General features: G+C 38.0%; 1 protein-coding gene across 9 annotated transcripts in view; it reads left to right on the top strand.

Annotated features, from left to right (window-relative positions):
• Positions 1-27520, top strand: part of MAP3K4 (mitogen-activated protein kinase kinase kinase 4) — a 134824-nt gene that overhangs the window by 27236 nt on the left and 80068 nt on the right. For all 9 annotated transcript variants that reach the window (XM_009242419.4, XM_054558417.2, XM_024248561.3 and 6 more), the window contains exon 2: positions 22618-22808. In XM_009242419.4, coding sequence (XP_009240694.3) covers positions 22618-22808 — 191 coding nt within the window. The remainder of the gene's footprint in view (positions 1-22617; positions 22809-27520) is intronic.

The raw sequence follows: 27520 nt of genomic DNA on the forward strand, positions 1-27520 counted from the left end.
TCTGGAAATGCCAGAAACCGTCATGAAAGTTCAACCCCAGAACTGAGCTTTTATTTTGCAAAAGAAGCCCTAAGAAGTTTACTTGGCTCTTTGAATATCTGAGTCTTGTTTAACAGAGAACCAAAGGAGGAGTATGTGTGTATTGAGGAACAGTTACTAAAAAGGGAGAGCAGTTAGCCAGACTGGGTGAATGAAATAGTAAAGCTTAACTGTACTGACTAGTAGTCAGTAGTAGCTCACTGCTGCAGTCCATCCTACCCATCTGGTTTATTCCTTTCCTGACAGACTAATTCATATGTTAAGTGCCGGCTGTGTATCAGGCAGTGCTAGTGCTGGGGCATGGGGCCCCAGCGGTGAATGAAGCTGGTATGGTCTCTGCCTAGTGACTGGGTCCTTTAAGAACCTTGATTAGGCTCAGAGAGCTTTTTGAGTGGGCGATCTCCCCACCCTCAGATTTAGCTGAAATTAGGGTGGCCATGCATTTCGAGTCCACATTTGTGAAGAGGCCTTAACTTGCCTCCCTACACCAATTTGCCACTCAGCAATAGCTAAGTGTGAGGCTCCTTTAAGCTTGAAATCCAGGCCCAGTAATCCTGTTGAACCCCTTGCCTCTGAGAATTTAGAGTCTTAATTCACTGAACATCTTCCTAGTTCCTGAACATTCTGTGTTCTTTCTCAGCTCCATTCCTTTGTATGGGGTCGGTTCCTATGCGTCAGTTACCCTTTCCTCTCTTTTCTTTTGGAATCATTTCAAGTGGTGTTTCTCTTGGGAATATTCCTGTACTCCCCAGCCAGATAATCTTTTTATTACATAAATCATAATATAAAGCATGCCCTGCCTTCAGAGAATTTATAAGCTAATTGGGAAAGATGTAAGGTAATAGAAATTATAATTCATGGTCTGGTGCAGAACTGTAATAAATTTACATCTATAATCTACCTATATGCTATCATATAAGTGGCATAACATGTTGCTTTATATAATTATTACAACGAACTTATAAAATACTTATGCATTTTCAGATAAGGGAGGTAAGCCTTTAAGAGACGTATTAGTGCAGAATACCGGGAATCTGGTCTCAAATCCATATTTGTTACTCTATTTTATATGTTATTTCCTTAGACATACAGGAGAAAGGACGTCAGGAAAGATTTAAATAATAGTTTATTACAGCAGTAAGAGAGATCAAAGGAGTGATTGACTGCCAAGTAAACGACACGGGGTGGGAGGAGGTCCTTTAGGCAGAGGTGGGAATGATATCTACATGTATTGTGAGCATTTGGCATGTTAATAAAAATATTATAACATCATTTAAAAATGGTCCCATCATATTTTATGAGTATACCATAGAACCGGAAGTTACTACCAGTTTCTTCTTCTTCTGGACAACACTGCAGTGAACCTCTCGGCACATACCACAAGCTTTTCTGGCTGCTCTCTTAAAAGAATTTCCTGAAAGTAGAATTTGAAAGGATTTTGAACACTTTTAAAGGTTTTAATATCACAATAATTTCCTCTGGAAAGATTGTACAAATGTATATAGGTCATATTAGTGCTTACCTTACTGTATTCTTTCTAGCTTCCAGTGTTACTAAAAACTGTTTGCTAATTTCCTAGGCCAGAGAGAGCTATCTTGTTTTAATTTGGGTGGCGGGACAGTTTTCATGTTTCATTGCTATATAAATTTGTTTTGTGAATTGTCTTTTCATTTTGTTTGCTTGTTTCTTGTTGGTATTTTGCAGCTTTTCTTCATGAGCCTTTTCTAAATTTGGGACAGTTATCCTCAGTTTAGCTTTTAATATGGTTTAGGTAATTTTTTAAATACATATATAGAAGACTTAAGCATTCTTATAGTTAAATCTTTCCCTTTTAGTTTTCTTCCATTTCTTTAACGCTAGAAACCCCAACACATGAAATGAAGGGCAATAATTTCAGATTCATTTTCTAGGAAAATAATTGATGCAGGGCAGGCGAGCCCAAAAGTGAGGTTTAGCCCGTGAGGGTTCTTGGCTTTGCCCAGGAAAGAATTCAGGGGCACACCAGAGGTAGAAGAAAACAGCTTTATTGAAGAGGCAACGTTACAGCTCTAGTGGTGTTAAGCTCCGTGACTGCTCCTGCAGAGCAGGGCTGCCCTGTAGGCAAAGAGTAGCAGCTCAGGGCAGTTCTGCAGTCGTATTTATACCTGTTTTCAATTACATGTAAATTAAGGGGCAGTTTATGCAGAAATGTCTAGGGAAGGGGCAGTAACTGCTGGATCATTGCCGTGGAAAGGGGCGGTAACTCCTGGGTGTTGTCATGTCAGTAGTGAACTGATATGTCACACTGGTGGGTGTGTCTTATGGAAAGCAACTTCTGCCCCATTGCTGTTTTAGCTAGTCCTCAGTTTGGTCTGGTGTCTAAACCCTGCCTCTGGAGTCCAGTCCCGCCTTCATTGTAAACTCTAAAAGAGCTTATAATGTAGGTTTTATGTATTTTGTATATCACATAGTAGGCACTGAATAATTGACTGGTGGTGGAATGAATTGTCATTAACATGACTTTTCTAATAACCTTGCTGGTTCTTGGCACCTCTTCCTTTATGCAAAATGCTCTCATTTTCTGAGAATTAATGAACTAATAAAAGACAAAGGAATGCCCTTTCCTTTTAGGCTTCTTATGCAAGATTTCTACCCCTTTTGTACCACTGGGTATTACATCTTATGTACCTGGTAAAACTTTCTTCCTGGAAATGGTATTTGAATGAGAGTTAATGTAGAACCTGTCATAAAATCCTTATTTCCCCTTGTTTTAATGTAAGTAGGTTTGCTTTCCTTTCAAATCCTGCTAGTTTGCTAGTGCTTTTTCAAATTAATTTTTCAGAATTTGAGTAATAGGTGATTATTAAAATGAGTTAATTTGGTCATGCAGAGAGCTGTTCCATATAGTTTCCAAATTTAGTGCTATTCACAATTTCTCCTAGAAATAACAGGTGAGATAGTCCCTTTTTTTGTATGAGGATGCTGAAATCCTGTACTAATCTTAAAGTACATATATTTTAATTCTGGACTACCAAAAAACATTGTGTCTCTAGGATATCAGAAAGTGTTCTCATTGGAATTGGAGTTCACATGGAGAGGAAGAGAACTGTAACAGTAGGGCTCTTGCCTTTACTTATTTTTTAGATAGCTTTGTTGAGATACAATTCATATGTCATCCACCCATTTAAAGTGTCCAAATCAATGGTTTTAGTATATTCACAGATATATGCAACCATTACCACAGTCAATTTTCAAACATTTTAATCACCTTGAAAAGAAACCCTGCACCATGTAGCCATTACCAACCCCCTGCCCGGTCCCCAACCCTCCCGTTGCTGAGTAACTGCTAATTTACTTTCTGTCTCTGTATATTTTCCTATTCTGAACATTTTATATACATTGCATCATATAATATGTGGGTTTTTTTGTGACTGGCTTCTTTCACTTAGCGTAAGATTTTCAAGTTTTGTCATAGTATAAATTATAGCGCATTCATTTATATGGTTTGAACAGTATTCTATTTAATGTGTATCTTTGTCCATTTGTATTGCTGTAAACTTTTGCCTGGGACGTGGATGGAGCTGGAGGCTATTATCCTCAGCAAAACTAACACAGGAACGGAAAACCAAACACCACGTTTTCAATGAGAGCTGAACATTGAGAACACATGGACACATGGCGGGGAAACAGCACACACTGGGGCCTGTTGATGGTGGGGGGAGGGAGAGCATCAGAAAGAACAGCTCATTGATGCTGGACTTAATACCTAGGTGATGGGTTGATCTGTGCAGCAAACTACCATGGCACACGTTTACCTATGTAATAAACCTGCACATCCTGCACACGTATCCTGGAACTTAAAATGAAAGTTGAAGTGGCCACCATCACCACCGCCACCAACAGAAGAATACTTGAGGCTGGGTAATTTATAAAGAAAAGAGGTTTACTTAGATCACGGTTCTTCAGCCTGTACAAGAAGCATGGTGTCAACATCTGCTTCAGGTGAGGGCCTCAGGAAGCTTCCGCTCAAGGTAGAAGGAGAAGGGGAGCCAGCGTGTGCAGATCATGCGGCACGGAGGGAGCAAGAGGTGGTGCGGGGCGGGGGGAAGGTGCCAGGCTCGTTTTAACAACCAGCTCCTAGGGTAGCACTTGCTAGCACTCATAGAGAGAATTCACTCATTACTATGAGGCTGGCACCAAGTCATTCATCAGGGATCTGGGCCTCCATGACCCCAGACTCCTCCCATTAGTACCCACCTCCAACATTGGGGATAAAATTTCATCATGAGGTTTGGGCACCAGATACCCAAACTATAGCAGTGGGAGTACTACGTTTTGTTTTTCCACTCCAGCAGTTGATGGACACTGGATTGTTTTCACCTTTTGGTTATTATGAATAATACTGCTATATAAATTCATGTATAATGATTTCTCCATATCCTTGTCAACATGTTGTCTAACGTTTTGATTATAACCATCCTAGTGGATATAAAGTGCTCTCTGATTATGGTTTTGATTTGCATTTTTCCAGTGGTGGTGATTATCTTTTCAGGTGCTTGTTGACCATTTGTATATCTTTTTTGGAAGATTGTTTCACTATTTTTTTGTCTTTTTAAAATTGAATTTTAAGAGTTCTTTGTATATTCTTTATAGAAGTCTCTTATTAGATACATGATTTGCAAATATTTTCTCCCATTTTTGTGGGCTGTCTTTTTTACTTTCTTGATTGTATCTTTTGCGTAAAAGTTTCTAATTTTGATGCAGTCAGTTTATCTGTTTTGTCTTTTGTTGTTCGTGCTTCTGTATCATATCTAAGACCTCATTGACAAATATGAGATCCTATAGCTTTACCACAGTTTTCTCTTACGCATTCTGGTTGTTACATTTTGATCTATTCATTTTGAATTAATTTTCACATATGGTGTGAATTAAGGGTCCAACTTCATTCCTTTTCTTGTAGCTGGTTGTCCTAACACCATTTGTTAAAAAGACTGTCCTTTTCCCATTGAACATTCTTGGCACCCCAATTGAAAATCCATTGACCCTAGACATACGAGTTTATAGCTGGACTCTCTCAATTCTGTTCCACTAATCCTGTGTGTCTGTCCTTATGCCATTATCACACTGTCTTAATTACCTTTGCTTAGTTTTGAAATTGGGAAGGTGAGTCCTCCAGCTTTACTCTTTTCCAGGATTGTTTTGGTTGCCTTTATCTTTTAACGCCTTGTATTCTTGCACTTGGCATAGTGCTTAGCACATAATAGCTTTTTGTAAATATTTATTGCATGGATGATTTAAAGTACCCAATGCATGCAGTTTGAATGATGAATTAATATCTTTAAATAGAATTTCCTAGCTGTGTCTATTTTTCAGCATTTTGTAACATATATCCCAGTCCCTTGTTATTTCTATGTTAGTAAAAGTTACTAATAATGATATATATCTCGGGAGTATATTGCTTTATTAAAGGTCTTGTGTGCACTGAAAAAAGAATTATAGAAGCGAAAAAACAACAACAAAGGCCTTAGTTTAACCAACATTATATTAAATTATAAGGAAATGTTTAGGTTCTATACAGTTAAAATTATTCTTGGTAGAGAAGGGATACATTTGTATAATTAAATGTAGGTTTTCGGAAATTGAGTGTTTCTTGTCTTAATTAGTATATTAGAATTTTTATTTGGATGATCCTAGCTAAGTCAAAACAATTTGGTGGCATACTTGTTTCTGTTAATGATATTTCCCCCTCAGTAATAGAGATTAGGGTGATAGAACTACTAACTGTTTTTCTGACAAGCACATAAGGAACTGCCAGAAGTGTTATTTATTTGGTCTTCTGGTACCATCTGTAGTTGAGAAGTATGCCACTTTCTATTTATTTGGAAATTTTAAATAGTATTAGCTTTGTAAAAGCCTAAGTTTTAGAGCTTTTATATGCCTAAAAATTAGGTCCACAAAAAATCTTTGTGATCTTTTGTAAGTTATAGAAACGGACCCAGAGAGGTTAAATTTTTACAAAATAAATGAGTTGAATTTTACTATCTGTAAGTGTTTTAGCCTCCAAAATGAGGTGATTTTTGCCTTTTTATGTAAAGTAAACATAAACATATACGTATTTTTGAACAAAATTTCCTTTCTCCTTTGCTTCCTAAAGACACTGCTGTGTAATCCTATTATATAATACTTAGCTACATCATGTAATCAGTCACTTTGAAGGTTGAAGGTCAAGTACCGGTTTTTCCAAATGTGTGATGAAGCTGATTGTGCGTCATTTTATTATAACCCTAAAAATACACAGAACAGTTTTTTTAGATTAAAAAATATAAATATGCTGGGTTTTAGTGATATACAATAAACTCTTCTTATGCTATTTGGAATAGACTTGAGTATAGAGTGACTGTTTCAGATATTAGACAGCAGGCTGTACATGATAGCAATCCCTGAAGCAAGGGAAACAAATAAGGCCAGCCTTTTGATTACTCTGGCTTTTGCCTGGAAGCCTATTCCAGACTGTGTTGCAGGGAGGAATACCAGGCAAAGCAGAGTGAACTTGCTGAGTGGAGGAAGCAGATTGGAGTTTGAGGAGGCTGAGGCAGTTGGAAGTTGAGGGTGGAGTTCTGGAGAGGAAGGAGTGATCTAGAAAAAGAGCTCCAGAAAATTTATATAAGGCCTTCTTGAGTCTTTGATGAATAGATTGTGTGGAATAGAAACTCTGCAAATAAGGCAAAGAGCCGTTGAGGAGCTGTGAGCTGTGAAAAGTTTGCAGAGCTCACACAGGGCTGGGAGGCACTTGAGTACCAGTTGGTTGAAGTGGAAAGTCTTTGTTGCGTTGGACATTTGGGACATTCAGTAAAGACTTGGAAGGATCACAGCTTAGTAGTGAGGTTAGGCTGTTTCTAGAGGAAAAGCTTCTATGGAATTGACTTTAACCAAGCTTGAAAACAAACCTTAAGAGGATAAAAAGGAATTTGAGATAATTTAATAGCCTACAAAAAAAACTCAAAGTCTAATCCTCTTTAAAGGAAGACAGTAAAATCCAGATAACAACAACAGAAAATGCATAATATCCAACATCTAATCAAAATATGTCAATAAGCAAGAAAATATGACCTATAACCAGGAGAAAAATTAGTCAATAGTAACAATCCTAGAAATGTAACAGATGATGGAAGTACCAGGAGTTGCTAAAATAGTATGATTATAATTAGGCTCAAGTATTTAAATGAAAACATGAGTATTAGAGAAAAAAGATGTAAAAAAGATCCAAATGGAACTTCTGAAAATGAAAAATACATTATGTGAAATGACAGATATGCTGGGTGGGATATCAACAGATTAGACACTGCAGAAAAACATCAGTGAATTTAGGGATATAGTAAGTAGAAACTATGCAAAATGCAATGCAGAGAGAACGAAGACTGGAAAAGTGTACCAGAATACCAGTGACCTGTGGGATAGTGTCAGGCGGTTAGCATGTGTATTGAGTTTTAGGAGAAAAGAAAGAGGAGAACCAAAAAAATTTTTTTAAGAAATAGTGGTTGTAAATGTTTCAAATTTGATAAATGCTGTCAACCATAGATTCAAAAAGCTCAATGAGTTTAAAGTAGGGTCAACACAGAAGAAACCCTATCACTGGAAGATCACTGCTTAAATCTCTTGTTCGTCTATAGTTTTTACCTTTGTTGCCTGTCTTAAAAATAGCTTTGTTCTTATAGTGGTTTTTTTTATTCTACTTTTACATCTCTGGTGTTATATTTTGGAAACATTCTTCCTTTCTCTCATTTACCACAGTTTCTTCCATGTTTGCTTAACATCTCTTTCTTTTTATTTTTGAGACGGAGTCTCTCTCGCCCAGGCTGGAGTGCAGTGGCTCGTTCTCAGCTCACTGCAACCTCTGCCTCCCGGTTCAAGCAATTCTCCTGCGTCAGTCTCCCGAGTAGCTGGAATTACAGGCGTGTGCTACCACACCCAGCTAATTTTTGTATTTTTGTAGTAGAGACGGGGTTTCGCCATGTTGGCCAAGCCGGTCTTGAACTCCTGACCTCAAGTGATCCACCCACATTGGCCTCCCATAGTGTTGGGATTACAGGCGTGAGCCGTGGACCACGCCCAGCCTTTCTTTCAAAAGGCTTTTTTATTGTGTCTGGTCATAACCTTAATTATGAACCATTTAAGGAGTTTTCTAATTATTCTTGTTAACTGTTACTAGATAAAATGTTAATTTATGTTAACCATTTAAAGAAAAATTTTTTTAAACTCAAATTTGTCCGAATAATTAACCATTTTTGTAGGGTATGTGGAGGCCAGTATCACTCCAAACATGAAACAACAGTGTGTCATAAAAGGTGGAAAATTATTTTATTCACTGAATCTTTTGACATTTATTTGATTTTGTAAAAAAGTCAGTTTTGAATAAATCCTATGTTATGTGGGTGGGTGGAGGTGTCTCTGTCCCTGGCTAGTACAACAGGAACTTTGTAGCTTGAGCATTGGCTTTGAATTAGTTATGCATCTGACACCTATATCCTTTAGGTGTTGAATTCATGTCACTGTGAGATATTTCTAAAAGAGAAGCTTGCTAAATGTGTGATAAATATTAGGTCAATGCTTCTTATCCTTTTTTGGGTCATAAACTGCATTTGAGAACCTAATGAAAACTATGGACTTTTGTTTGTTTGAGGCAGAGTCTTCCTCTGTCACCCAGGCTGGACTGCAGTGTCTCCCTGCCCACATGTGTGCACTTTTCTAAGTAAAGAGTCCTGGGCCGGGCACAGTGGCTCACGCCTGTAATCCCAGCACTTTGGGAGGCCAAGGTGGGCGGAACACGAGGTTAGGAGATTGAGACCATCCTGGCCAACATGGTGAAACTCCGTTTCTACTAAAAATACAAATATTAGCTGGGTGTGGTAGTGCGCACCTGTAGTCCCAGCTACTTGGGAGGCTGAGGCAGGAGAATTACTTGAACCTGGGGAGTAGAGGCTGCGGTGAGCCGAGATCGCACCACTGCACTCCAGTGTGGGTGACAGAGCAAGACTCTGTCTTAAAAAAAAAAAAAAAAAAAGAAAGAAAGAGAAAATGCATGCATGCACATAATGAAAATTTACATTCAAGTTCATGGAATTCTTAGTTTTCATGGTTGAAATATAAAGTAATAATGGCTTTGATGCCACAGCTATTTTTAAAATATTCCCTATGTTTTGTACATGTTGCATTTAATGATACACTGTTAGACATTTCTTTTTTAAAACTATATGTGGTATTTATATTGGGAATACACAGGGCCTTTAAGCCCCACATTTCCAGTAAATTCCACATTGACCTTGTGTGTTCAACCACAATTACCAATTACGTTCTCCTTAGTGAGGAAAGCTTTAAAGTTAAAAATAGGAGGTTTTATTTTTTCTTCTAAAATTTTTTAGGCTCACTTAAATTTTTCTCAGTTTACATAGCTTTTAATTAAGAAAGTTATAGTTTTCATGAGTCAAACCTGTGTGTATCTTTGATTACATCTTTGATGTTGGGTCATGTTTTATTACCTCTTAGATAGTAACTTGCCATTTGTAAGGATTTTATAATTCCAAAAGGCATTGTTCCTCTCAAGTGAACAATTCTTTTCCCTCTGTTAGCTACCAACAGGTCACTTGGTCTTGATTGCTGGAGTATAGACAGAAGCTGTTGAGGATGAGACATAAGGTAGTCTGTTCCTGCTCCTGACTGCTGCTTCTGGGACTCGGATTCACTCCACCTGCCCCACCCTGGGTTATCATGGGCTCCTTTCACTCTCAGATGAGCCCTGCTCTCTCCTGCCTCAGATCCTCTGTACATGCTGTACCTTCTGTCTTAGCGGCCTGCCACTTTCTGCCTCCTTTTTCTGGGCAATTTCTTCAGAACTTTTCTGTGTCAGTTGAAATGCTCCTTCTTCAGAGAAGCCTTCTTTTTTGCCATCTTCCTAGTTTTCCAAGTTAGGTCCTATCTGCTGGTGGGCTTTGTCCCAGCACTTCGTTCCCTGTAATCTTCCTTCATAGCATAATTCATAAGTATACTTGAAATACACTTGTGTATGTAATTCTGTGCTAACTCTCCAGTTCTCTATAGATTGAAAGCTCCATGAGGGCAGGAACAGTAATGTGTTTTTTCCTCTACTCCTTGTACACCTCTTGTCTGGTGGGGTCATTGTTGAATGAAATAAAGACATGACTGTGATTTCCCTTGAGGAGCGAATAGTGTAATTTGACACACAATGTGGTATGAAACAGATAATGTGTATTTTCACCTGTAAATAATCAAATTATTAGAATAAAGACCCAAGAAAACAAACAAAAAAAAGTGAATAAAAGAAAATGGTGTACATTTAACACATTTATATCTTCTTTGTCTCATCCCTTATAGAATCCTGTTTTCAATGAAAAAGAAAAAAAAGAGTTGTTGTTAATTCAGAATTACCGTTCTCTAGTTTAAAAGCCTGTTTTTTATTTCAACACACACACACCGACACACGCCCAGGCTCATGTGAAAGGAACGGAGACTCAAGCCTGATCTGATGAGGGTGTGTTCGAAGTGCTGCACATTGACCTTCCCGGAAGGCAGAGTGTATTCCCTGCATTTGGTACGGAAGATAAATAGCTATCTGAAGGAGACGATTTCAGTTAGACCTTTTATTTGACTTATACAGATAAATAAACCAGGCAGAATCCCCACTTTTTCTCTCATTTAACCTGTAGCCAAGCTAGGTCTCCCTGGAGCTGAATTTAGATGCAGTATCTTATCCAGAGTAATACCTTTATTTATCGCTGAGGAAATTTAGATCTAGGATGGTTAAAAACCTTCACCAAAGATGTGAGTCCTAGAGCAGACCAGAGAACTGGCTCTCTGAACTGCCAGTCCATACTTCCTCCTGCTATGCTCTCTCTCCACCTGGAGGGACTTTGTCCCACAGGGGAAGTGATCCTTATCAGTGTGAGCTACAAGTGAATGGTCTGCTGAAGATGGGAGGGCCTTGGGCCTTGGAGTTAGATCAGGATTCCAGTTATGGCCCAGACACTTGCAAGATGAGCCATCCTTTTCCCTACTCTGGAGCCCAGGAATTATGCTAGTACCTGTAGGAGTCCGTGGGTACCTCGCATGTAACAGAGCACCTCTCATCATCAATAAGAATTGACCTCCTGTGCAAAGGATCCTTCCCTAAAATGGTTCTGTAAGGTTCTGGTAAAGATGAAATGAGACTGTGTATGATATCGAGCATAGTACTTACCAAGCATGGTAAGTACTCTGTGCCTAACGGTAGCAATTATACTGTTACAGTGAAAATTCTTCATAACTTTGTGGGTAACAAATTATACAGCTGATTCAAAACATAAACAAGTATAAATGTTTTATTCCCATTTAACGTAATTTTATTGTTTTTTGACCATTGTCTTAATTTTGAATCTTCATTCATCTGTCTTTTTGCAGCTTTATATCAAAAGGTAACACTGGACTTTAACTAGTACAGAGTTTTTCAGTCTTCCACCATCTGTGTAACACCTTATAATTTTTGCTATATCCTTGTACCACCTATCCTATTACTTTCCTTTTTTCAAAATTTATTCTTTTTAGGAAGTCTATTTTAGAAGGAAACTTTGTCATGATAGTAAACATGGAAAACCTAAATAATTTTGCCATAAATAGAAAATAATTGTAACAATAAATGACTTTAAGCACATTATACATGTGCCTCCAGAAGTCTTGTAAATACCACATTATGAAAAACATTGCCTGTGGTCTTCCATCATGCTGACCTAGAGCCGTTAATCAGTATGTTTAGGTTATGCTTCTTCACTCAGCCTCCTGGAGGAGGAGTGCTAACTTCTCCATGAGGATGGAAGAGCAGAATTTGCTGTTAAAATAGGAAGAAAAGACATGATTTATGGCAGTTGATCAGACTCTGTTTATGGCACTGGTCCACGGATCAGATGCTCCTATGATGATTGTTACAATAAATATTTCCAAGCCCTGTTTCAGACTCTCTGGTCAGAATTTCTTGTGGAAGATACTGAAATCTGTATTTTTAACAAGAAGGTCAAAAATTCTGATGCACATACTAGTTTTGGCAGTCACTGTTTTAAATGGCATTTTTTCAGCCTATCATTTTGAAATTGTTTACAACCACAGTTATCAGTGTATCTATGAAGAATTGCTTAATTTTATAATTTTACATTTTTAAGTTTAGTTTTGGCTCTTAGTCTTTTATGCCTGTACAGTAACATCACAATTATTAAGCAGTCATGAAACTATTCTATGTACTATAATTAAGTCTTAAATAAACTTTTAATTTTGGAATAGCTTAATTTAAATTTTCTCTTTTTTTTTTTTTTAAGAGACAGAGTCTGAGAACTCAGTTGCCCAGACTGGAGTACAGTGGTGCGATCATGGCTCACTGCAGCCTCGAAATTTTGGGTTCAAGCGATTCTCTTGCTTCACCCTCCTGAGTAGCCCGGACTACAGGTGTGCAGCACCAAACCTGGCTAATTCTTTTGTTTTTTTTGCAGAGATGTGTGTCTCACGATATTGCCCAGGCTGGTGTCAATCTCCTGGCTTCCAGTCATCCTCCCGCCTCTGCCTCCTAGAGTGTTGGGATTACAGATGCAAGCCACCACACCCAGCCCCTAGAGTAGTTTTAGATTTAGAGACAGTTGCAAAGATAGTACATAGAATTCCCCTATACCCTATGCTCAGTTTCCCCTTTCATTAAATTTTATATAACTTTATACATTTGTCATGACTAATAAACCAATATTGACACTTTGTTGTTAACTATACTCAGAACTTTATTCAGATTTCATTTGTTTTCCCCAGATGTTCTTTTTCTGTTCCCAGATCCCATCCAGGGACCAAATTAGTTGTGTCTCCTTAGCCTCGTTGGCTGTTAACAGTTTCTCACACTTTGTTTTTGATGACTTTGACAGTTTTCAGAAGTAATGATTAGGTATTCTGTAGAAGGTCCCGCAACTTGGGTTTGTCAGGTGTTTTTGTCTTAGTTTGAGGTTATGGGTTTTTAGGAGGAATACCACAGAGATGAAGTGACCTTGTCATCATATCATATCAGGGGCACGTGCTGTCAACATGGCTTACCACTGATATGTTAAGCTTGATCGCCTGTTTGTTGTCAGGTTACCCCATTGTAATGTTACTTTTTTTTCCACCTTTCTGTCACCAAAAGTGTAGCCCACACTTAAGGGGTGGAGAGTTCAACTCCACCTCCTTGAGAGGAAAGTATGTAAATTATTTGGATTTTTATTTTCTGTACAGGAGATATGTATGTTTGTGTGTATGTACCTGTCTGTCTGTCAGACTGTCTGCCTGTCTATCCATCCATCCATCCACCCACCCAGCCATCCATCCATCCATCCACCCACCTACCCACCCAGTAGTTATCAATATGGGCTCATGGTTGTAATCCAGTGTTACCTCATTTGTTTTGTTGCTCAGAGTGTCCCAGCTTCGGCCAAATGGGAGCTCTTTGAGTTGGCTCCTGTGTCTCTGTAACATACCTGGCAGTTCTGTTTTTGAATATTCCTCACTTGCTGGTGATGCAGGATGCTCAGCTCAGGCTTATACTGCACCTTCCTTGCCCTAGTCCCACAATCAGCCATTTCTCCAAAATTCTCTATTGGAGAGTGGTACTGGGAACCAAGATCTAGTCCCTGGATGAACAAGCTCTTTCTGTGCCGTCAAAGCAAAGGTGAGAGATTTTTGTGCCCAGATTGTCCTGATTTGCCTTCCCTACCCTAGTTTCCATTTTCCTTCACCAAATACTTGGGAGAATATGTCATATGCTCATATTTCCTTGTTTTATCCTCCCAGCAGTTGGAACTAATATTTTGAATGTGTGATGTGTGTCATAGGCCATATTTACAGTTAACTAATTTTGTAATCCAAATTTGAAGAAAAAGTAACTTCAGCTAAGGAGATCCAGGCAGCTCATCTGTCCCCTACAGAGATGGTTCTTCAGTTGCTTGATTTCTAAGAATGCCAATGATATAGAATGTTTTTTCCACAAGTAAATTTAATTTAGAATAAGGAGATTTTAAAAAATGTTCTTATTTGCGAGAAAAGAGAGTGGGTAGATGGTAATTCATTCTTGAATGAATTAACCTTTAATTAAAGTTTTAAACATTTTTCTTGTTTCTCTGTAAACTCTTTTATGTTTTGTCTTTGGCATAAGCCCCTTTGTTTGTTTTTCCTCCCAGCTTTGACAGTTTTTTATCTTCCAGATTTTCCTGTCTTAGCCCTACAGTTCTCTTTAGTTAAGCCTAAAGCAACTGTTTGAATGAATCGTGATGTTTATTTTTTGTTGCTTTCCTTTGAATAGTTTTTGGTTGGCATTTCATGGTAGAATGTACCCACAGTGATACTGACGTGTAATAATTCTTTTCTTGTGTTTCAGGGACATGCGCCCACCTGTGCTCCCTGCTGCACTGCTGTGTGGTCAGGCCCAATCTAAGAAGGAAGGCTTTGCTTTTTTTTTTGAGATGGAGTCTTGCTCTGTGGCCCAGGCTGGAGTGCAGTGGCGCGATCTCGGCTCACTGCAAGCTCCGCCTCCCGGGTTCAAGCCATTCTCCTGCCTCAGCCTCCCGAGTAGCTGGGACTACAGGTGCCCGCCACCACGCCCGGCTAATTTTTTTTTTTGTATGTTTAGTAGAGAGGGGGTTTCACCGTGTTAGCCAGGATGGTCTTGATCTCCTGACCTCGTGATCTGCCCTCCTCGGCCTCCCAAAGTGCTGGGATTACAGGCGTGAGCCACCGCGCCCAGTCAGAAGGAAGGCTTTTCTTACAGTTTTGATTTTCTTCTCACTATCCTATACGATCTGGTATTTATCCTCAAGACTTTGGGTGAAGATATATATAGACACACTCACACAGTTTTTGGAGGTAGTAGATTTGGTAAAAAATAAAGCACCCCTGCAATATGTCTTATTCTTTGTCCTCTGTTTTTAAGTACTCAAGTATTTGCAACAAAATTGCAAAAATAACAGAAATAATTATGTTTGTCTTTTTATGTGTAATGGGACTCATTTGTATTGGAATGCCCAAAGGGTTCTCTCTCTCTTTTTTTTTTTTTTTTTTGTAGTTCTCATTGGAGAGTCTTTCTGGTTAACCAGAATTGAATTAATTAGTATGAAGTCTTTAAAGTGTTTTGTTATGTTGTATTTATATAGTTTTATGAGAGTTTATTTTCTGAAAGCCTTCATCTGAATTATAAACAGCTTATAACTATTTTTATTTCTAATGATGAGTAAAAGTTTATCCATGTGGGCTAATTTGTCTCTTTATATATATTTGTTTTCTATCTTTATGCGTTCTTTTTTGTTTTATTTAGTTCAGGACTGATAAAATATGCTATATAAAACAGAAGACTTTATACCAGAAGACATAAATCAGGCAGGCCTCATCCACTTACCTACTTTTCGAAGACCTGATCCTGTTCATTTCTTATATAAAACTTACCAACTGATGTTCACAGCATCATGAATGCTGATAGCTAATAGGCTACTCTAGAATACAGAATGTGATACAGGCAGTGATTTTTCTGTCCCCACCAATTGAACTATATACTTAACAAGAGTTTCTGGTTAGTTCCTAAATCTATTTAGATCTTTACTTTTTAATTGTGATTGTGTAACTCAGTAGACCGTTATACAAATCTATGAAATGTGAATGTGAAAGAGAATTGTAGCTTCTACATAAACTAACTTGGAATGCTTTGCAAAGTGTCAGTATAGGTGAGTAACATGCAAAAAAAATCGCCATCAAATTAGGTGTAAGAGAGAACTGTGAAAGCTTAGGAAGAAAAATCGTGAACATCCAGAAAAATCGCTCTACAAAAGTCTTTAAATTCTTGTTCTATTTTAGAGAAATAGAGTGGAGATTGTAGATGATGCATTGTGCAACATCTGATAAGCCACAGAGTTGACTTGGAACTTCCATCAGTGGACCCACACTAAAAGACAAGACTCTAGCCCTCATCAAAGTAGTGGTTGATTAAAATCCATTCATGGGTTTAAAGCAAAAATAAAATGTAAGGTTTGTATGTGTGGCAGTTACGTATTACAGTTTAACAAACCATACCAATGTTTAACAGCTTAAAATAAAAACTATTTTTTAGCTGTCATGGTACTGAGTGGTTTTTCTGCTACTTACAGTGTTGGCTGCAGAGCAGGGACAAATGGAGATCCAAAATAGCCTCACTCCATAAGGCTAGCAAGTTAAGTTGGTGCTGGCTGTCAGCTGGGAGCTCCTTAAATTTGGGCTAGCTAGCTTCTTCTTCATGCACTTCTCCACCTAAGTTGGGCTCCTTACCTGGTGACTAGCTTTCCCAGCAGTACACAGGTGGCCTTCTGAAGGTTTAGGCCCAGGACTGGTCCAGTGTCATTTTTGCTACATTGCATGGGTTAAAGCAGTCACAAAGTCACTCCACATTCAAGCGTAGATATGCAAGTTTGTGACCATGAGGAGGCCGGTTTCATCAAGGACCCCCAAAGTAACAGCTGCCACAGTATATTTTTTTGTCTGCATGTTTCATTTTTAATGTTTTGTATGTATGTTTAATTAACTGTCCAACCACAGGTTCCAGTGGCATTGGATAAGACTTCTAAATTAAAGTGTTCACAAGAAAACAATAATTTGATTCAAACTTGTATTCTTACTAATAAGTGTGGGGGCGTAGGGATTTCATTATTGGCAAAAATCAACAATCTTTCATTCTTGTAGCCTTTAAAGAATATATTTTAAAAATAGTGAAATGTTATTGTATTTTAAAAGGATTTGGATAACAATTAAATCCAAAGTATAAAAGATAAACTTACTTGATTTGTTTATTCAATCAGCAAGTAGTTTTGAGCACATAATCTGCACCAGCCGCTGTTCTAGACACCGGAGAAGCAGTGGTAAGGATGACAGGCTCCTGCTCTTCAGTAATTGTTGGGGAGATAGTTTCTTACTCATTTCCGTAGGAAATCTTTTTTTTTTTTTTTTAATCTACATTTGTTTTAAAAAGATGAATTTTCATTAAAAAAACAAGTCTAAATGTCTATCTTGAAAAATAACCAAGATTAGTTAGGTTTGTAAAGACCCTATGCTCTGAAACAGTGCAAAAGTTAGATAGTACATGTTGGATAAGCTCGAGGTTTGACCGTTCACCTGGAGGTGAGCTGATAAATGTTCAACTCTAGGTTGATGATAAAGATAACTAACATTGATAAATTGACTTGTGTAATATGGATAACCTATTAATAAATTGGCTCTTGTAATATGAACCAAACATACAACCTCAAACTGAGCTTAGCTCTCTTTGATTAATACTTCAGGCCAAGCAAGCTATACAAATTGTTTAAAGAAAAAGGAAACCTAGAAAATCTATCCTTTCTGCCTATGTCCCTCCTCTCTTTCCCCCAATAGCAGAAATCTCGCTAATACTTATTACCTAATAGAGAGTAGGTGGAGGTGGATGAGAGAACTTCACACAGAAGAATATTATACTTCACAAGTGGTTAAAATACCCATTTATTTCGAAGGATGTCGCTAAATGAAGTGTTTTGGTTTTTTTTGGTGGGGGTGGTGTTGGGGGGCGGGGGTGGCTTTTGCAGAACCACAGATGTTTTCAGACTCATCTAATCCGACTTCATCATTTTACAGATAGCTATTTCAGGCACGATTGTGGTTTACCTAATATGTCAGAGCAGAACTATTTAACCCCAAGTAACTTGAATTTTTGTTTTGTTTTCTTTTCACACATTTTTCCTTTAAAACCTACACCGAACTCCCTTGCGTTGAGTTCAAGACATACTTTGCCTAGACCAGATTGTAGTGTAATAATAGTACTTTAGCAGGGTTTTATGGTAAAAGAGTGAAATGTTGTTTTACCTGACTGTCAGAAGTTTAGTACCAGAAAGACATTTCACATTTCCATGTTATTAAACACAAGTAAGACAGATGTTTCAGGGCAGCTGATGTAGACCTTGTACTACTTTCCTCATCCCAAATCATTGGTATCCATGTAAACATTCTGAACTGGTCGGCTGACCACATTAGCTCATCTCACATGAACGATTACAAAATGAGGTTTTGGATGCTTACGGTTAGTTAATTGAAATGGTGCAAGTTCTTTTGAACTTACCACTAGTATTTTTCTAGATTTTGTGTATAAGTGTTTTGTTTGTTTGTTTTAAAGAAAAAAGAATAAAACTTTGCTTGATTTCTTCTCTCCTATTATATGTTAGTTACTTCAAAGCTAAGGCCCTCAAACTAAGTTTTCTCTGGCTGCTTTTAATATTCTTCTCTTCATCATTGGTTTTCAGCAATTTGGTTATGATGTACATAACAACAGACTGGGAGTTTTCTTTATAGTTCTTTAGCTCAGAGTTCGTTGGATCTGTGAGCTTATGGTTTTCTCCAGATTTGAAAAATTTTCAGCCCTTCTTCAGAGATTTGTTTCTGTGCCTCCCTTCTCTAGTTTTGGACTCCAGTAACACATGGTTAAACTGCTTGATATTGTCACACAGGGCACTGGTACCCTGTTTTTTTATTTCTCCCAATCTTTTTCTCTCTGATTCATTTTCTATAGTTTCTGTTGCTGTGTCTTCAAGTTCACTGATGTTTTTCTGCTGTGTCTGATCTGCTGTTAAACCCATATTTCAGATATATTTTTTATCTTTATAATGTCTACTTGAGTCATTTCTGGTCTGTTTCTTTCGGTTTTTTTCCTGGTTTGGATCATATATTTTTTTCTTTGGTATTTTTGTTTGTTTGTTTGTTTGTTTGAGACAGGGTCTTGCTTTGTCACCCAGGCTGGAGTGCAGTGGCGCCAGCTCAAGTGATCCTCTCGCCTCCGTCTCCTTGAGTAGCTGGGACCACAGGTGCATGCCACCACACCTGGTTAATTTTTTGTATTTTTTGTAGAGATAGGGTTTTGCCATGTTGTCCAGGCTGGTCTCAAACTCCTGAACACGAGCAATTTGCCCACCTCAGCCTCCCCAGGTGCTGGGATTACAGACATGAGCCATTGCACTTGGCTGGTAATTTTTTGATAGGATGGAAAACATTGTGAATGCTATTTATTAGGTGCTAGACTCTTTTTAAAAGAAAGTTTCTTTAAATACTGTTGGATTTTGTTCTGACATGTAGGTGTTACTAAGTTGCTTGGATGGAATGTAAACCAGTATCTTTTCCAACAAGTGAGAATACCATGCTGACTGCATTAAGTAAATCCTAAGAAAGTATTAAATTCATTTTAATTATGAATTATAAGTATAGTGGCTGATAGTACTATATGACATTTTCCTAACTCGTTTTCTGTGATGCTTAATGAGTAAGGAAGGATAAAATATACTATGTTTTGTCTTATTTTAATATTTTGTTTATGACAGTATTCATCTTCGTTTCAGTGTGACTTTTAAATGTTTACTGTTAGAATAATTAGATAATTTAGAAATACTTTGAAGTCAGTAGTTGTTCATTGTGTCTATGTGAATGTATAAGGATAAGACAAATGACTTTTGCTTTTGTAATAAATGCAGATCGGAAAACAAGGGATTGTTAGCTTCTATAGAATTATTACAAGGATTTATTCTTGTACTTTTATTTGAGAGTACAGCCACATTAATTTTTCCATGTGTAGAGAAATAATTTGTCTACAGTTGGAGGATAGCACAACGCAAATATTCTTCTGGGTCCCCAATGTAAAGTCTTCATAAAAGTTAGCCTTTTTATTATATGTACTTTCTTAGACCCTCTTTATCTGCTAAAGCACAGGACTCAATTCCCATGGCATGTAGATCCCACAAAGGTACTTCTTTATTTATTTTTAAAAAATCAGCTGTGCTTGTCTTTTTAGATCGTGGTGCTCCTCAGGTCGGGGGGGCTTGACATTTGGATCACTGAGGTTTGATATTATCAGTCCCTCTTCACAAAAATTCTCCTCCACTTTCACTCTGCATTGCATTAATTCATCATCCACACAGTACTGCTAGATATTAGCAAAACAGACCATTTTATATTTTTCATAGCCCTTTATTTCCATTACTTTAATTTAAAAAAAAAAAAAAACCTTTACAACTGAATTTCCTGAAATAGTTAGAATATAGACCTTTAAAATTTCAAATTATTAGTCTTAATAGTCTTAGAAAGATTCAATAACGGATGCTTCACCCATCCAGGACGGCTGAGACGTGGCCTTAGCTTCTGAGTTCACATTCCTCCTCACCACAAAGGATGTGTTTTGAAAGAGATTTTGTTTGCTATTTCGTATCTGACTTCATTTTTCTAATTATCCTGTTATTCCCTGCTGTCTGGCTTTGATGCATTTAACTGACTAAACATTTGTGCTATAGTTCCCTGGCAGTTACCATTCTTATGTGTTAAGTGCATTATTATGAAAAGCACTGAATGAGAGCCCTATGCTGGACACTCCTGGAGATTCAAAAGTAATAAAATACAGTCTTTTCTTAGCGTTTCCTTTAAGTATATTAAGTGTGGAAATTAAATGAAAACAGAAACCTTGTAATATTGAGTTCGAAAGAATTCAGCAGTTGTTTCAAACGTTAAAAGTGCTTCCAGGCCTATACCATGCTCAGCTCCTAGGTGAGCTTCTCTCTTAAGGTGAAGCAGATGAGCAAGAACTCAGGTTCCCTCACTGAGCACAGTGACTTCCAAGGCCTGTGATACGAGTGGTATGAAGCGTTCAGTGAACACTTACTATATTCTGACTCTTTTGTTAAGTATACATTATTGGATTTAATCCTCATAGGAATAAGTATTTATAAGTCTAAGTATTTATTATCCTTATTTTGTAAATGTACACGGTAGAAATAAAATTTGTCCAAGGTCCACCCAGCTAATAGGCAGTACAGCTAGGATTTAAACGTGAGTCTACTACACCACCAAGCCTATGCTGCTTTTCATTCCAAACAGTGTTATTAACCACTGCAACGCATGGAAAATAAATAAATGATTTTGGTGCTTATAGCCATGTTCTTTAATCAGTCAAATCAACTATTACACAGTGAGTGTAAAAGAAGTGGGTGTAAGAAATTTCAAGTTAATCTGTAAGTTTACACTTTATTGTGTGATGTTATGAGACTTAAATAATGTAGTTTAAGGAAATAGGTGCATTTAAAACGTATTTCTAAATTTGCACATGGTTTAAAGTTAGCTTTCAGGGCATTTAACTTGCATGTCTTGTGTGTACACATGTTTAGGAGCACATATGTACTCTCATAAAGTATTTAGAGTGGTCTTTAAAAATGCAGTTATTAAAAAATCAGTTTTTGACCTATTAGGGGTCTTTTATAGATTTCAGTACTGTAAATTTTTTATAATTCTGCAATATTTTTATTTTTCAAAAGGTAATTTCTGCAGTTTTGTCAATCTAATTCAATAATAATGGGATCATACATTTTAGAGTAGCTTTTCTCTTTCCCTCATGACTTTGAAATAACTTTGATTTTATATCAAGATATAAATTGCCAGGAAGAAATGGATTATGTACTGGATATAATTTGGAGTTATGTTTATAAGATATAAAGCATATTTATATAAATATGAAGCATATTTTATAAATGTTCAGAAAGAGGTAGACTGATGGTACATATTTGGAAAGAATTTCATGATTGATTCCTTCTGGTTCACTTTTTAAGAATTGTATTTGCTCTCAATTTGTATCATTAAATTTTATTTTGTTAGCTTTGTAGAAATTGAACTTTGTCAAAATAGTGATATTATTTGAGAAGTTGGCTAGGGATAGAGAATTGGCAGGCAGTGTTTTTAGAGAACAATTAATGAGAAATTGCATTTTGAAGGTGAAAAGAAACAATTTTCTTTTTCCTCTTTTACATCATCCTTCTCCCCTGCACCTTGCTTGAGCTCTGCACTGTGGTTTTTTTCTTCCCAATTTTTTATTGTGTTAAAATACACATAAGATAAAATTTAATGTTTTAATCATTTTCAAGTGGTTCAGTGGTATTAAATACATACATAATGTCTGCGCTGTAATTTTTATCAGAGAACTTAGGAAATGGACCTGCCATACTTTCTCAGTACTTCCTGCTTTGCTGTGTGGATCATAGCAAAGTGCTCCTATACATTCTGTTTTCTGTGTGTTTCAAAGAGAGAAAGAGGCGAGGCACTGAAGTTCAGAGCAGGACTGAGCTTGCCCACTCATCAATTAAGCTGTCAGTAGCTAGCACATAAGTACATTTTTAGTTCTGTCTGATTTGTATCTTCTAGTCCGTCGCTGTTTTTTCCTTAAGGCGTAAGTTTTTAGTTCTGTATTTCATTTGTGTTAGAAAGAGCTCTATAAACAAGAGAAACGGAAAGCATAACAGCTGTACCCACGTGGTACTCCTTGTTCATGGTAAGAGCAGCAGCAGTCACAATCATTACTCTCTTCAAGCAAAAGAAAAGTTCTCCTTTTGAGTTTTCGCAGGTAAAAATAAGGAGGAGCACAGTGCTGAAGAGATTTTTCCATACAAAAGTTTTACAAAGAATTATTTAAAAAATTATGAGTAAATTTGAATTCACTTAATTGTGTTACTGAATATTTTCCCTGCGCACTGTCTTTCATAGGCAAGAGGGCACATTGGGAGATTCAGCTTGCAAGAGTCCTGAATCTGATCCAGAAGACTTCTCCGATGAAACAAATACAGAGAATCTTTATGGTACCTCTCCCCCCAGCACACCTCGACAGATGAAACGCATGTCAACCAAACACCAGAGGAATAATGTGGGGAGGCCAGCCAGTCGGTCTAATTTGAAAGGTGAGTCTTGTACTTTAAAACAGATGTACATGAGAGGGTATGGCACTTGACTGATTCTTTCTACCATAAAGTTAGCAATTTCTTTTATTTTTAATTTGATTTTAATGCTCCTATAAAGTTCAATTTTTTTATTTTTGAATTATTACCATTAGTATTAATAAAAGAGACACATAGTTTTCCAGAGATAGAAAGGTTTGTCCTGAGTAATGGTTAAAGCCAGCAATGCACGGGCATTTGAAGATGTGAAAGAGGGCAAATGTTTCCCAGTGTACTAATCCAAGATGGCAGCTGGTTACATGGGATAGATGGCCTTCTATTCTTTCAGTCTCTTAGGCTGAAGTTTCTAGATTTCCTCTGCCCAGAAGTGGTGTATTGGGGATTTGAGGAGAGACAGAGCCAGGCTGTCTTCCCCTGGATTCCCTCTGCTCTCTGCTGGTGCCCCGGGGTGCTGTCCTTAGTGTGTAGGGCTCTCTTTTTTATACTAAGCACAGTGACCCCACACCTAACAACCATGACAGAACCTGCTTTCTACTTTTCTCTTTATTTAGGATTGTAAAGTCCACATATTGCTCTATTAGACACGGAGAGTTTCGTGCTTTTTTTTTTTTCCTTCAGCCTCCTTTTAGTGGGACGTAACTGTTCTTTTTTTGTAGTAGATGAATTGAACGATACTGCACTGCAGCCTCCTTGTACCCTACGTGATGGCCTGGAACCTTGTGGTTTTAGAATTTATCTGTTAATCTCAGCAAACCACTTGTCCTAAAACAAATGCCATATATTCCTGGAATTTATTCAGCTATTACTGCATGAGATGCGGATTTTAGTCTTCATCTTGTCTGAGAAATTTCTCCCTGTTGACCTCACGCTCATTTCTACCTCTCCCTTTCTGTAGTCTGTGTTCATTCTTCCTCTTTGTTCTGCTTCCTCTTTCTGTAGATTTCTTCCATGTATTGAGCTTTGATGGCTGTTAGTGGCATCTTCACTTTGCATTCCCATCAGAGCCCTTCCTCAAGAGAGAAGGAGGGCAAGAGAAGTGGGTTTTGTTGTGTTGATTTGCTTGAGTGAGATGCTATCCAAGGGAAGTTCCCAAGCAGGAAAGAGTCTTTCCCACAAATGATTTTTCCACATAAGATACTTCTTATAAAACTTGATTTGCTGTAATTTTTTAACCTATGGCCTGTATTTACCCCTTTGGAAATTTCCCATTGCAGTTTGTCATCTTGAAAATCATTTCTTGTGCATTTTCTCAAATTTCTCAAATGACTATAGAAGTTTCTTATCTATGGTAGGAATCAGTGAAGTAGTATCTACTGAATCAACATTAGTTAATAAATACTTGCTTTGTGTTAGTAAAGTAAGAAGATGCCGGCAGTACACTTGCTTTTTCTTGTTGATTCATACTATTTTAGAACATGAGTTGAGAACACAATTTCTGCATTTTATAGATTGAGAAACTGAGGCCCAGGGTTTCAGAGCAACTCTTTTTAAGTCCAGAAGGCTTGAGATAGTGTCAGGACTATTTGTAGCACTAGTTCTCATGGTACTCTATTTGGACTTTTTCCTAGTACAAGCAACAGTGGTTACACTTATCCGAAGGCAATATTTGAATTGACTTTATGGTCTTTCACTAATCAGTGAGACAGCCAGTCACTAGATGTTTGTTGAGGTTCTGCTCTCCTCCTGGTCTGTGTGAGAGAGAGAGGGAAGGGAAAGGATTGGCCCTTTTCTTCCACAATTTTTAAAATTGTTTATTTTATGAAATTATAGAATTTTAGAGCCGGAAGAAGCCTCAGAGATCATTTGCTCAAGTTCCTGCCATTTTTCAGATGAAGAAGCTAATGCTCACAGACCCTTTGGTTTATAGCTATCTGATAGCAGACCCAGGACACCAAAATCCTTAATAACTTATTATTTTTCTTATTGCAAAAGATTATGTGTTGGTTGCAGGAAATTCAGAAAATACAGACAAAAGAATAAAAATACCCATTAAACCCAATGCACAAAAGTAGCTTCTTTTACCATTTGTAAAAGCCTGACTACAGACTCTCTAGCTTTTTGCTATATATGTTTATGTTGTACTATCTTTACTATTTTATAATGGCTTCTTAAATTTAATGTTTTATGAACTTTTTTTGTCACAGAATAGCCTGTGCTTTTAATTTAAATGGCTGCTATATCATTTGTAGCAGCATCTTCACAGTTATCATTAGCAATTACTGGGTGCTTACTATGGGTTAATCACTGTGCTTAACACCTCAAAAGAATTATCTTTTGAATACTGTAATAATCCAGTGAGGTGTTGGTCTTATATAATACAAATTGAGTATCCCTAATCCACATGCTCCAGAGTCTGAGGCCTTTTGAATACAGACATGATGCTCCAAGGAAATGCTAATTGGAACATTTTGGACTTCAGATTTTCGGATTTGTGGTGCTTACTCGGAAAGTGTAATGCAAATATTCCAAAATCCAAAACACTTACGGTCCCAAGCATTTCAGATAAAGGACTTTAAACCTATCCTTATTTTACGGCTGAGGAAACTGGCTCAGAGAAGTTTGACGGCTTTTAGTTTTAACTGTCTCAGTCACATGTATATTAGAAAGTGGCTTCACATGTATGCCAGCTGGTGAATTATTTCTTGCGGACATTCTTGTTTATGAATACCAAGACAAGGTGGAAATGGGACGCCAGTGGTAGACAAGTGGGCCATTTTAATGTTTCAGTCTTGCGTTGTGGTGGTGAATAGTCCTTGAGAATTTTATTTGTTCTCAGACTATTGCAGCACAGCATGGTGGACAAAAGCAGAATCTTGGTTGCTCGATCGCCCAGACTCCAGTCCTGGTTCCGCTACCTTCTGCATATGCAGCCTCCATATCTCGTTTTCTTTATCTGTAAAATCATCTGCCTTATAGTGTTGTTAGGATTATGTATTCCATATTAGTTATCATCATTATTATTGTAAACTCAGGATTTTTTTTTTTTTTTTTTCCGAGACGGAGTTTCACTCTTGTTGCCCAGGCTGGAGTGCAGTGGCGCGATCTTGGCTCACTGCAACCTCCACCTCCCGGGTTCAAGCGATTCTCCTGCCTCAGCCTCCCGAGTAGCTGGGACTACAGGCATGCACCACCATGCCCGACTTTGTATTTTTAGTAGAGACGACGTATCGTGGCCAGGCTGGTCTCGAACTCCTGACCTCAGGTGATCCACCTGCCTCAGTCTCCCAAAGTGCTGGGATTACAGGCATGAGCAACCGTGACCGCTGTAAACTCAAGATTTCTTCTCAACACTTACTACTTTCTTTCTTGACTTAAATCTTAAAGCAAAATTAAATAATTACATTGTTGACATATCCTTATTAGATGGTGTTCCCATTTTTAGGACCCTGAGTCTTAGATTAAATGATTGTCTCAAGTCATGTAGCTACTGTTCCTGCTTATGTCCTGCCTGGACTACACATTTCCTTGTATGTCTTCCTAGTCCTTCGCTTTATCTCACTACATATGCTGCTAGGACATGTTTTTGTTACTGTTGCTGTTGACTGTCTTTCCTTCCTTCCATCCTTCCTTTCATCTTCTTCCTTTCTTTTCTTTCTTCTGCCTTTCTCACGCTTTCTCTCCTCACTCCCTTTTTTCCTTTCCTCCCTCTGTTCTTTCCTTATTTCTCCTCCATTCTTTCCATTGAATCAGCATTTGAGTGACTCCGTAGGCATGTACTCTTTTGGAAGATGAATAAGACCTAGTTCCAGGTCAAGTAGGGAGTACACAAATGACCAACAGTACAGGCTCATCTGGATGCACACAGGAGGCAGCACTGAGAAGACCTGGGCTTGGGAAGACTTCTGGAACAAGTGACATTTGTGCTGTGACCTCAAAGCAGAGTCAGGAAGACCAGTATTTCAGACTAGCATGTGACTCATAATAATATATTGGCCCCCTCAGTATTTTGAGGAGCTTTTTAGAATTAATTAGATTGGTCAGATTTATTTAAAAAGCTGTCCAAGGAAATGTGAACTGTTACATTATTTCTTTCTCACTGCAACAGGCAAAGGCTCTCTGAGTCATGCTATTAACTTTAGAACTGCAGTCAGAGTTGGACTCATCTTTTAAACAAACAGTCACCAATAACATTTGCATTTTTCAGATTATCTATTGTTGTGTAACAAACCACTGCGAAACTTAGTGGCATGAAAGAGCAATTATTTTATTGCTCATGATTCTGTGGTTCAGGTGTGTAGGCAGGGCACAGGTCATCCCTGTCCCAGGATGTCTGGAGCCTTGGCTGGAATAGCTCAGTTGGCTGGAAACATCCTGGCTTGGCTGGGGCCCTAAGTCTGAGCCCTCATTTTTTTGTCCGCATAGTGTCTGCTGAATCTCAAACGTCCACGATGGCTCCCTCAGTGACATATGTGTGTTAACTTGGGCTGAGAGGACAGGAACAGCTGAGGGCTGCTGGCAGTTTTCTTTCCATATGATCTTCCTCATGGCTAGCCCAGGGTGGTCCCTGGGTAATTGGACTTCTTACATGGCAGTTGTCTTTCCTCAGAGCCAGTGTTTTGAGAGACCGAGGTGGAAATCGCAGGCCTTCTGAGGTCTTAGCTTCCGCGGTCGTGCAGCGTCACTTCTGTTGTGGTCTCTTAGTTCCATGAGGCTGGCCCAAATTCACTGTGGGAGGCGACTGCTCAAGGCAGCGGTACCAGGTTGGGTTTGTCGGT

Source organism: Pongo abelii, chromosome 5 (genome assembly GCF_028885655.2).
Source record: "Pongo abelii isolate AG06213 chromosome 5, NHGRI_mPonAbe1-v2.0_pri, whole genome shotgun sequence".
Lineage (NCBI taxonomy): Eukaryota > Metazoa > Chordata > Mammalia > Primates > Hominidae > Pongo > Pongo abelii.